The sequence below is a fragment of the Aquarana catesbeiana genome, linkage group LG10 (genome assembly GCF_042186555.1).
Source record: "Aquarana catesbeiana isolate 2022-GZ linkage group LG10, ASM4218655v1, whole genome shotgun sequence".
Classification (NCBI taxonomy): Eukaryota; Metazoa; Chordata; class Amphibia; order Anura; family Ranidae; genus Aquarana; species Aquarana catesbeiana.
The window spans coordinates 172,855,139-172,867,763 of NC_133333.1; the positions used below are offsets into that span (position 1 = coordinate 172,855,139).

General features: G+C 43.5%; 1 protein-coding gene across 1 annotated transcript in view; it reads right to left on the reverse strand.

The window, feature by feature from the left end:
- Window positions 1-12,625, reverse strand: part of CFAP74 (cilia and flagella associated protein 74) — a gene marked incomplete in the record, with an annotated part of 325,669 nt that overhangs the window by 297,144 nt on the left and 15,900 nt on the right. Inside the window, 2 exon segments of the mRNA XM_073602977.1 lie at window positions 6,823-6,921; window positions 11,737-11,880. Of these exon segments, the coding sequence (XP_073459078.1) occupies window positions 6,823-6,921; window positions 11,737-11,880 (243 nt within the window).

The window sequence follows — 12,625 nt, forward strand, 5'->3', positions numbered from 1 at the left end:
ATTCAGAATTTACCGGCCATTGGCAGACACAGTGCATAAGCATATTTGAGATCTGCCTCCCCTACAAACTACTGCTGAGCACTTCATGCAGCCCCCCCCCCCCCCTTATTTCTGTGATAGTACACACGGGATGTGTTCAAGGCAACAAGTGACTCCTTGTCTTAATAAAACAACTTACTGGTTGATATTTACTGCCATTCGTCCCCTATGCTATCTGATAATCAGTAGGAATGCTTGAAGATGTCACCCACTTAGCAAAGAAATTATGCTGAATCATCAGCCTTTAAAGGGTCAGCTTTTGACAATGGCCATCCTTTTACAAACAGCATAAAGCTTTACATTACAGTGAGCTAGAGACACGTGCCGGAAGGCTCTGGTGCTTCTGTCCATCAGAAGGGTATGAGAGATCAATTAAATAGTTACTACACATAATTACTGCATGAGGTGCCTCGGCTAGTAAACTGATTAAGGGCTCAAAGGAAATCTATAGTCACGACATACACCTTAATTTTATAACACCAGTATTGTAATAACAGTACAAGCAGTAGTTATATTTAAGACTCCAATACAAGCTTACTTAAAAAATCTCCTTTCATGTTGTGAGTTCTGCTTATCTGCTGTCCATCTCTTTCCAAAACTTTCTGGATTCCCGCATGCTTTGCTGTTTCATTTAAGTTCTAAGTTTATTTGTATTAAACACCAGCGTTGGGGGCTATTATTGCAGCCACTGACACCAATGTTGGGTGTTATTGATGTGCTCCCTGACACCAATGTTGGGTGTTATTGATGTGCTCCCTGACACCAATGTTGGGTGTTATTGATGTGCTCCCTGACACCAATGTTGGAAGTTTATATTGCATGCACTGACACTAATGTTGGGGGTTATTACTGTGCCCACTTATTGAGGTTTATTATTGCACTCACTGACACCAATGTTGGGGGTTATTACAGAACTCACTAGCACTAAATGTTGGGGGTTATTACAGAACTTACTGACACCAATGTTGGGGGTTATCACAGAACTCACTGACACCAATGTTGGGGGTTATCACAGAACTCACTGACACCAATGTTGGGGGTTATTACAGAACTCACTAGCACTAATGTTGGGGGTTATCACAGAACTCACTGACACTAATGTTGGGGGTTATCACAGAACTCACTGACACTAATGTTGGGGGTTATCACAGAACTCACTGACACCAATTTTGGGGGTTAATAATGAATTCAGTAACATGAATGTTGGGAGTTATTACTGAACTCACTGACACCAATTCTGGGGGTGACTGTTGCACCCACTGACACCAATACTGAAGGTTATTACTACATTTACTGACACCAATGTTGGGAGTTAATATTCCCTGCCACTTATGTTGGAGGTTATTACTGTGCCAAGTAGAACCAATATTGAGGGTTATTATTGCACTCACTAACACCAATGTGATTCCTGTACTGACTCCGCCTCCTAATACTCCTCCTCTCAGCTCCTCTGTAGTTCAGAAAGCAGTCTCTGTGAAGTTCACTGCAAGTGACCACCAATGTGGGGGAAGGGGGGTTAATAGTACTAACACCAGCCCTGGGGGCTATTATTGTAGCCACTGACACCAATGTTAGGTGTTATTGTTGTGTTCACTGACACCAGTGCTGGAGTTTATTATTGCATCCACTGACACCAATATTGAGGGATATGACTGCACTCGCTAACAGCAAATTTGGAAGTTAACCGGTTCTCCTGACCGGCTCACGTGGATTTACGGGGGGGGGGGGCAGAATGGCTCCCCTGCGCAAAACCCTGTACAAGTACAGGGTTCCTTTAACCACTTGAGCCCCGGACCATTATGCTGCCTAAGGACCAGAGGTCTTTTTCCAATTTGGCACTGCGTCGCTTTAACTGCTAATTGCGCGGTCATGCAATGCTGTACCCAAACGAAATTTGCGTCCTTTTCTTCCCACAAATAGAGCTTTCTTTTGATGGTATTTGATCACCTCTGCGGTTTTTATTTTTTGCGCTATAAACGGAAAAAGACCGAAAATTTTGAAAAAAAATGATATTTTCTACTTTTTGTTATAAAAAAAATCCAATAAACTAAATTTTAGTCATACATTTAGGCCAAAATGTATTCGGCCACATGTCTTTGGTAAAAAAAATGTCAATAAGCGTATATTTATTGGTTTACGCAAAAGTTATAGCGTCTACAAACTAGGGTACATTTTCTGTAATTTACACAGCTTTTAGTTTATGACTGCCTATGTCATTTCTTGAGGTGCTAAAATGGCAGGGCAGTACAAAACCCCCCCAAGTGACCCCATTTTGGAAAGTAGACACCCCAAGGAAATTGCTGAGAGGCATGTTGAACCCATTGAATATTTATTTTTTTTGTCCCAAGTGATTGAATAATGACAAAAAAAAAAAAAAAAAAAAAATATTTACAAAAAGTTGTCACTAAATGATATATTGCTCACACAGGCCATGGGCCTATGTGGAATTGCACCCCAAAATACATTCAGCTGCTTCTCCTGAGTATGGGGATACCACATGTGTGGGACTTTTTGGGAGCCTAGCCGCGTACGGGGCCCCGAAAACCAATCACCGCCTTCAGGATTTCTAAGGGTGAAAATTTTTGATTTCACTCTTCACTGCCTATCACAGTTTCGGAGGCCATGGAATGCCCAGGTGGCACAAAACCCCCCCAAATGACCCCATTTTGGAAAGTAGACACCCCAAGCTATTTGCTGAGAGGTGAGTATTTTGCAGCTCTCATTTGTTTTTGAAAATGAAGAAAGACAAGAAAAAACATTTTTTTTTTTCTTTTTTCAATTTTCAAAACTTTGTGACAAAAAGTGAGGTCTGCAAAATACTCACTATACCTCTCAGCAAATAGCTTGGGGTGTCTACTTTCCAAAATGGGGTCATTTGGGGGGGGTTTGTGCCACCTGGGCTTTCCATGGCCTCCGAAACTGTGATAGGCAGTGCTGGTTTGACTACGACCGCGGTGTACTAGGCCGCTGGTGCTTGCCAGTTCACCAAAACGCTACCAAAAAAACTGTTAGCGATCGCAGGGATCAGGCCTGACTCTGCGAACGCTGCAGTTATGCGTTTAGTGTTTTGTAAGTGTCAGTGATCGATCGATACTGCACTTGGGTGGGCTGGGCTGGGCCGGGCGGAGGGGCAAAACGCAGGTGCTAGCAGGTATCTGGGCTGATCCCGCTAACACTGCGTTTTTGGGAACCCTAAACTGCTGGGGACGCTAGTATAGATCTGATCGGATCAGATATTGATCCGTTCAGATACTATACCACTAAGGGAGGTGTATGCTGCATGCGTGGGTGTTAGCGGTACTGGCGCTAACCTGACGCTGCCTGGGGCTGGTGCTTGCCAGTTCACCAAAATACTACCAAAAAAACTGTTAGCGATCGCAGGAATCAGGCCTGACTCTGCGAACGCTGCAGTTATGCGTTTAGTGTTTTGTAAGTGTCAGTGATCGATCGATACTGCACTTGGGTGGGCTGGGCTGGGCCGGGCGGAGGGGCAAAACGCAGGTGCTAGCAGGTATCTGGGCTGATCCCGCTAACACTGCGTTTTTGGGAACCCTAAACTGCTGGGGACGCTAGTATAGATCTGATCGGATCAGATATTGATCCGATCAGATACTATACCACTAAGGGAGGTGTACGGTGCGTGCGTGGGTGTTAGCGCTACTGGCGCTAACCTGACGCTGCCTGGTGCTTGCTTGCCAGTTCACCAAAATGCTACCAAAAAAACTGTTAGCGATCGCAGGGATCAGGCCTGACTCTGCGAACGCTGCAGTTATGCGTTTAGTGTTTTGTAAGTGACAGCGATCGATCGATACTGCACTTGGGTGGGCCGGGCGGAGGGGCAAAACGCAGGTGCTAGCGGGTATCTGGGCTGATCCCGCTAACACTGCGTTTTTGGGAACCCTAAACTGCTGGGGACGCTAGTATAGATCTGATCGGATCAGATATTGATCCGTACAGATACTATACCACTAAGGGAGGCGTATGCTGCGTGCGTGGGTGTTAGCGGTACTGGCGCTAATCTGACGCTGCCTGGGGCGACGCATATCACCGCCGGGCGATCAGGGGGCTAAACCTTTATTCGGTAATAAACGGCGGGTGCCCTGACACTATAAAAAATAAACGAACTAACCAGCGTCAACCGTAACGTTTATACGGTGATCAGTGGTGAAAGGGTTAACTAGGGGGCAATCAAGGGGTTAAAACATTTATTAGATAGTATATGGGGGTCCCTGACACTATAAAACGCTGACGGCGAACCTAAATATTTACCTCACTAACTAGCGTCACCAGTGACACTAATACAGCGATCAGAAAAATGATCGCTTAGCAACACTGGTGACAGGGGGTGATCAAGGGGTTAAAACTTTATTAGGGGGGTTAGGGGGGTATCCTAGACCTACAGGGGGCTAATACTAACTGTCCCAACACTGTAACTGTCACAAACTGACACTATGCAGTAATCAGAAAAAAAAAAAAAAAAAAAAAAAAAACCTGCTGGTGTCAGTTTGTGACAGGGGGGGGGGTGATTGGGGGGGATCGGGGGGGGGATCGGGGTGTTTTGTGTGCCTGGCATGTTCTACTGTGTGTGTGTGTGTTGTGCACTTACATTGATGTCTTCTCCCCTCGGCGCTGGAACGGAATACCGAGCCGAGGGGAGATGACATCATTTCCTTTGCTGCTGTTTAGCATACAGCAGCAAAGGAATGTTCCCATTGGCCGGCGGCGATCGCGAGGGGGGGGCCACGAACGGATGGCCTCCCCCTCATCTCGGATCGCCGGGGAACAGAACGGGACCGCCTCGGGCACCAGGGGGGGGGTCCGATCGGACCCCCCACCCGCGGAAGGCAAATCACGTACATGTACGTGATTTTGCCTGCCCGTGCCGCTTTGCCGGCGTAAATCGGCGTTAGGCGGTCCTTAAGTGGTTAAGAGCCAAGAAGGCGTACACGCGCCCGCTTCATGGCAGGGGATCCGATGCACGTGGCCAGCGGCCACGATCGCCGCCGATCGCGTGCACAGGGATTTGTGTGTGTAAACAGATCGTTTGTTCCTACTATGTAGGAACAGCCATATGTCTCCTTGCCTACTCATTCCTATCCCTATACAATTAGAACACACTGAGGGAACACACATTTAAATCCTTGATCGCCCCCTAGTGTTAACCCCTTCCCTACCAGTGTCATTTACACAGTAATCAGTGCATTTTTATAGCACTGATCGCTGTATAAATGTCAATGGTCCCAAAAATGTGTCAAAAGTGTCCGTTCTGTCCGTTGCAAGCCCGCTAAAATTTCGCAGATCATCACCATTATTAGTAAAAAAATAAATAATAAAAATGTCATAAAAATTCCATAAATCTTTCCCCTAGTTTGTAGATGCTATAACTTTTGCGCAAACCAATCAATATACGCTTATTGCGATTTTTTTACCAAAAATATGTAGAAGAATATATATTGGCCTAAACTGATGAAGAAATGTGTGTTTTAAAAACATTTTTGGGGATATTTATTATAGCAAAAAGTAAAAATTTGTGGGGGAAAAAAAGGACACATTTCGTTTGAGTACAGCATTGCATGACAGCGCAATTACCAGTTAAAGCGACGCAGTGCCAAATTGTAAAAAGTGCTCTGGTCAGGAAGGGGGTAAAACCTTTCGGGGCTGAAGTGGTTAATATTGCATTCACTGACACTAATGTTAGGGGTTATTACTGTGCCCACTGGAACCAATATTGAGGGTTATTATTGCACTCACTAACACCAATGTTTGGGGTTATTACTGCACTCACTGAAACCAATGTTGGGGGTTATTACGGAACGCACTGACACCAATGTTGTGGGTTATTAATTAATTCAGTAACATCAATGTTGGAAGTTATTATTGAACTCACTGAAACCAATGTTGGGGGGATTACTATCGCACCCACTGACACCAATGTTAAGGGTTATTTTGTTTGTGTTCACTGACACCAGTGCTGAAGTCAATTATTGCATCCACTGAAACCAATACTAAAAGGTTATTACTGCACTCACTGACACCAATGTTGGGAGTTAATATTGCACTCACTGACACCAATGTTGGGAGTTAATATTGCACTCACTGACACCAATGTTGGGAGTTAATATTGCACTCACTGACACCAATGTTGGGGGTTATTACTGTGCCAACTGGAACCAATATTGAGGTTTATTATTGCACTTACTAACACCAATGTTTGGGGCTATTACTGCACTTACTTACATCGATGTTGTGGGTTATTAATGAATTCAGTAACATCAATGTTGGAAGTTATTATTGAACTCACTGAAACCAATGTTGGGGCGTTACTATCGCACCCACTGACACCAATGTTGAGGGTTATATTTGCATCCACTGACACCAATGCTTGATAGTTAATATTGGACTGACTGACATCAAGTCTGGGGATCATTATTGCATCCACTGACACCAATGTTGAGGGTTATTATTGAACTTACTGACACCAATAATGAGGGTTATTATTACTGCTACTGAAACCAATGCTAGAGTTATTGTACGCCAACTTCTATAGTTTGCAACACACTGTAAAAAATGCAGTAGTGACATCTGTGCACTGAGGTGGGTTATAGGCTATTCATTTTGAATGTGCTCCCGAACTTGACACAATGCACAAAAAATGCGCTGCTATTCTGCGGCCCTTTGGAAATGTCAGTTGCCGCACTTGAGGCCCTCTATGGTTTCCAAGTTGATTACCACTGCACTGCCTGTTTACGCAATCTGTAGTCCCCGCATACAGCATCTGTTTACATGTTATTAGCCTGTTGTTCCGTCTGAATCTCCATTTCCACATTGGATGTCTGTTGTTTCAAAGATTCAATCCTTTGTTGGCATGCTCTGAGCTCCTCCCTTAAACAAATGAACATACAGATATTTAAGATTAATATACCTCATCTGTGTCAATGTAATCATGCAAAATAATGTAATACATACTAGCCTAGCCACAAGTAATTTTAAAATATTCCTAATGCTGATGGTAGATAAATATTGCATGATTTCACTGATTTTGACCACAATGGACAACAATCTTGGGTCCACAAGCAAAAAGACCCCAGTTCCCTAATCTCATACAAAAAATTGATCAGATAGATTGAAATGACAAATATTTCCTGTGACATACATAGAACCAGATGAGGCCACATAACACTGTACGAGTTAGGTCATTAGGAACTAGATAGTAGCAGTTATTCACATTCAACAAGACTTATTCTGTAACTTTGAAGATGTTTCACTACTCATCTAAGTAGATTTCTTAGTTCTAATGAAACTCTTTCAAAGAAAAGTAAACGTGCCACCCAAAGGTATGTCCTTAACATATAAAAAACCTTTGATCCAAGCCTTATATTGGTCCCAGATTAAAAAAACTTTGCTATTCAAAAAAAAATAGGATTTTTCCGTAATTTTTACCTGTAAAATCCTTTTCTTGGAGTACATCACGAGACACAGAGCAACCATAATAATGACTATATGGGTTATACGCCACCTATAGGTGGATGGACACTGGCAGATAGTCAAACAGGAAGTCCACCCCTATATAACCCCTTTCTACACAGGAAGGACCTAAGTTTTGTATCAAAGCACTGAATATCACAAAAAAGTTCGGAGGGACCTCTGCGTCCCGTGATGTACTCCAAGAAAAGGATTTTACAGGTAAGTATGATGGAAAAATCCTATTTTCCTTATCGTACATCACGGGACACAGAGCAATCATAATAATGACTATATGGGATGTCCTAAAGCAATGCCCTTTAGGGGGGGGAGACACAATCATAGAAACTGCCACCTGAGAAGGACTCCTTCTGCCACCCAAAACATACTGTGGCCAAAGCAGTATCCACCGTGGCTTTGATATCTGGTAAAATTCTGTGAATCTATGAACAAAAGACCATGTAATGGCCTTAAATCCTGAGCCCCTGACACCTGATGGTCCAAGATGCCCCCACACACCTTGTAGCGAGCGCTGTTACCAAAAAAAGGGGTGGGGGCCTTGCCCTTTCAAGCCATAGGCTTGAATAATTAACTGGCAGATCCAATGAAAATAGTTAACTTGGATGCCTCCTGCCCATCCTGGGCTACTGGCAGCACGAACCCGGATTCCTGACCTGTACCGACAAATCAAGTAAGTCTGACCGCCAGAACTACCTCCAGAGTATGCAGTGATCTAACTCCTGCCAACTGAGGTTCAGAAAGAAGGCAAGACATTGTATTGATTTAAGTGAAAACTAGACACCATTCTAGGCAAAAAATGGAGGAGGACGCCGCAACATCACCTTATCATCATGTGAGACCAAGAACGGCTCCTTGCATGAAAGAGCCAGAAACTCTGACACTCCACTTAGTGAAAGGACCAACAGAATCCCCCGATTGGTTCAAAAAGTGGCCTCTGCAAGGACAGTCAAGATCAAATTCAAGTCCCAAGGACACAAGAATAGCCTGACAGGCGGGACTGTCTACGTTACACGCTGTATGAAGTATGAATCAAGGAGTGAGAAACAACGTCCTCTGGTAAAAAAACCCTTAACGGTACTTAAGGCCAATCTCCTTTCCCGTACCGATTGGAGAAAGAAAAAGAAAATCTCCCACTCACATATTTCTGCGGGTGCCACTTCCTGGCTTCAGCCCAGGCAAAAAAATATTTCCAAGTCCTGTAATTGAAGTTCCCAGAAGCTGGCTTCCAGGGGCTCAACAGTGCTGAGATACAGGAATCAAGACCATTAGGTCCCACTGGACTGGGAGTGTCCTAGAGCGAACCCCGCAAGACTTGCTATGTCAGTGTACCAAGCCCTTCTGGGCTAATTCGGCTAACATTATCAGTGTTACCCCCTTCTGATTCTTCGCAGAAGTCGAAAAAGAGGGAAACCGTCAAATAAGGGAGAACTGGTCCCCAAGGTGTTACCAGTGCATCTACCCCTATTGCCAGTGGGACCCTCGTCCCGGACACAACCTGTCCAAACGTGTTGTAGAACTTGGAATCTAGTAGATTCACCTGTAGAGTTCCCCCTGCCACTATTCTATACCTGGAATATGTAATGACGATAGAGACAGCACTTGTGCTGTCCCAGACAATATGTGGTTCACCTTTCTCAGCCGCATGACTCCTAGTGCCGCCCTGGTGGTTGATATATATGCCCCTGCAGAGGCTTTTCCGGATGAACCTACAACTGGTTTGTACCATAATCCAGAGCAAGGCGTACTGGCCAAAAGCTCCAAGATATTTATGGGCAGTATACTCTCCTGTGGAGACCAAGTCTACTGACCTGTAGCCACCCTCAAACTAAACAGAAAAAACGGCCTCAGTGGTTATTATCTTCCAATACCTGAAAGGAAGAATTAGACCTTTCTAGATTTCAAACCATCAACCACCAATCCTTAGCTGTGCAACACCCCAAGAACAAAGCCCTTCAGCATTCCAATGCCTGGATATTCAAGTTGCCGACAGAGAGAATGATCCTTTACCAAGACCTGGAGTAGGACTGTACATAAGGAAGTGTCTTTCGACCTAGATACAGCTTCCTACTGCAACATGTAAAAGGAAAAAAGGATAATCTGGACCAACTGCTGCCTAAGCAAAGGTTATTGAGGTATACTGAGATTGACACCCCCTACGTCTTTGGCAAGTCCAGCACCAGAGCTAGGAGCTTTATGAACCTCAGAAGTTGTTTTTCCTGATGATTATGGGCCCTGCAAATGACCTCTTGCAGATAGGTCATCACTGAACAGACTGAACCTATCTGAAACAGAAGGATGCCCAGCGGATTGAGATCTAAAGATAGACCTCATGTCCCTATTCAGTTTTGAAGCTGCTACCATCTAATTGTTTTACAATAATGAGCCCATAACTTTTGCTCCAAGACCCAATGCAAGGCCAAGACTGACCTGACTAAGGAAGGAGCAAAGAGAGACTGCTCTAAAATCTTCTGGTCTGAGATACTCTCAAACACAGCAACCTGAGATGCCTCCCTCACTTAGGAGGGAAACCTGTGCAGTCTCCTATTCAAGTACTAACCAGGCTTGATCCGATACCATTGGTCCAACAGAAGACGTGAACATTGCCAGACCACTGAACCTAAGGGCAGTGTACCTGCCTCACCCTTCTGTCATTTAGCTAGTCTAACAGATGCATAATAAAGTGACTGTATTAGACAAACTAATACGCAATTCCACAAGGATGGAGGCCTAGACAATGTTGATCTACTGCTATACAACCCCGTAGGTATGTAAGTATGCAGGTACCCAGGTATGCAAACATGCAGGTATACAAGTATTCTTGCCATTCATGCATCTATGTATGCAGTTTAAGGCAATAAGCACATATGTATGTATCCCAAGGCAAATAAGCAAATATGTATGTATCCCTAGACAAATAAACACATATGTATATAGTTCTAGGTAAATAAGCACATATGTATATACTCCTAGGCAAAAAAACAGATATGTATGTAGTCCTAGGAAAAATAAGCACATAGGTATACAGTTTAAAGTAAATAAGCACATGTGTATACAGTTCAAACTAAGCATAAACGTAAGCAGTACAAATGAAAACATGCCAGCATGCATTTAAGCAATACGCATTTATGGAGGCATGCGTTTATGGAAGCATGTAGGTATGTGCTTAAGCAAATACGCGTTTAGGCAAAACACAAAAGCGCGTGTCCATGCAAACACGCACTTACGCAAAACATGCTCATGGAGACCTGCATTTATGGAGTAAGCAAGCATACATGGCAGCATGGCCTCCCTTCCACTTCCTGCCTATATAAAAATAGGCCATACTGAGCGAGCCTGCATGATTAAACAGCACACTGCCCCCAGTGGCCACTGGGAGAACAGACAGTCAGAGCTTTCTCTTTTTTTTTTTTTTTTTTTTTTTTTACGAGAAACTGCAAAAATGCAGACTTACCATACCTGCTGCAGGACTCTGAACATAACAGGTGTCCAATCTTCACCCATCACTGCAAGCTTTGTCATAAAAGAACTTCAGGGTCTGGGTCCCACTTAATGTGGGGTCCACTCCCCTGGACCTGTATAGCACCCTGCAGGTAAGCACCTTGGTCAGAACAAACACTGTACAGGGTTCCATTATGCAGAATCTTCTCTCCTTCCAATGAGGCTTGGGTACCATCCATTTTGGTGGATAGCTTTTACGAATGGACCCAAATGAAGTCAATGATCCTAAAAAGAACTGTCCAGACCTCCAAGTATGCTCCAAGAGCACATGTATCACATTAGTGACCATTCCACCTTACAAGCACTGGCGAAAAAACTGAGGTCCTTCCTGTGTAGGAGGGGTTATATAGGGATGGACTTCCTGTTTGACTATCTGCCAGTGTCCATCTACCTATAGATGGCATATAACCCATATAGTCATTATTATGGTTGCTCTGTGTCCCGTGATGTACGATAAAGAAATATGTATTTTTAAATAATTGAAATGAGTGCTTTGGCTAGATCTGTCAATCATTATAATTAGACTCAATGCAATTACGTTCTCTACCAAAAATGTTAATGTAAACATTTAACAAGAATCAATACACAAGACACTGAAGTGCAGATACTTTACTTTAATTTCAGCAGTTGCAGACCCGCTGCCTAAGGAAGCACATGATGTATATTTACTGCTGCTAGACTAAATCTCTTGCTAGTGTAGTCTGTAAAAAAACATACCTGATTTTCTGAAGCATTAATTCCTTATCCTGTTGGAAGCTGTCCAGCTGGTTCAGTTTTTTGCGAAGTCGGCACATCTGAACCTTATCGAGATAGCTGGAACCTTTAACTATCGCATATCGATCTGTGTGCTGTTCACTGGACCTGAAAGAAATGAAAATTCACACTTTAAAACATTCGTTTTTCAGAAAAGCAATGTCAGTTTAATTTAATGCACAGACTTTGCAGAAGTTCCTTTTTTCCAACCCCAAAGCCTAGTACTACTTTTTTCTACTTTAGGACCTGCTGACATTCTTCATCTCCTTTCTAAACTAAAATTTGTGTAAAAGCAATTAATTTTAAAGAAGCATGCATATATCGATGTGTTCCAGTGCAGGGCATTTAATAAGATTTCTAAATCTTGTATTTTGACGACCATTTTGCCTGACATTCTTTGAACCATTTAAATTCGGTCTGAGTGTGTTCGTCCGAGCACTAATACACTGCCCAACAAGAATTCTTTTGCCTTTGTGGCTGTGTGTGGTGAAGAGATGAGCTTGGGCGTGTTATCTGGATTTATATATCTTTTGTGGCACCAACAAATCCCCAAGTGCTGCTCAGGACAAAGGATGAGCTTGGGCGTGTTATCTGAATATACCGTATTTATCGGTGTATAACACGCACAGGTGTATAACACGCACCTTCACTTTATGAGGGAAGTTTCAGGAAAAAACTTAACTTTTAAATAAGGAACTGTGAAGCAAAATAAGGATCAGTGTCCATCAATGCAGCCAAATCAGTGCCCATCTGCAGCCTCACCATTGCCATGAATGCAGCCTCACCATTGCCATGAATGCAGCCTCACCATTGCCACGAATGCAGCCTCACCATTGCCACGAATGCAGCCTCA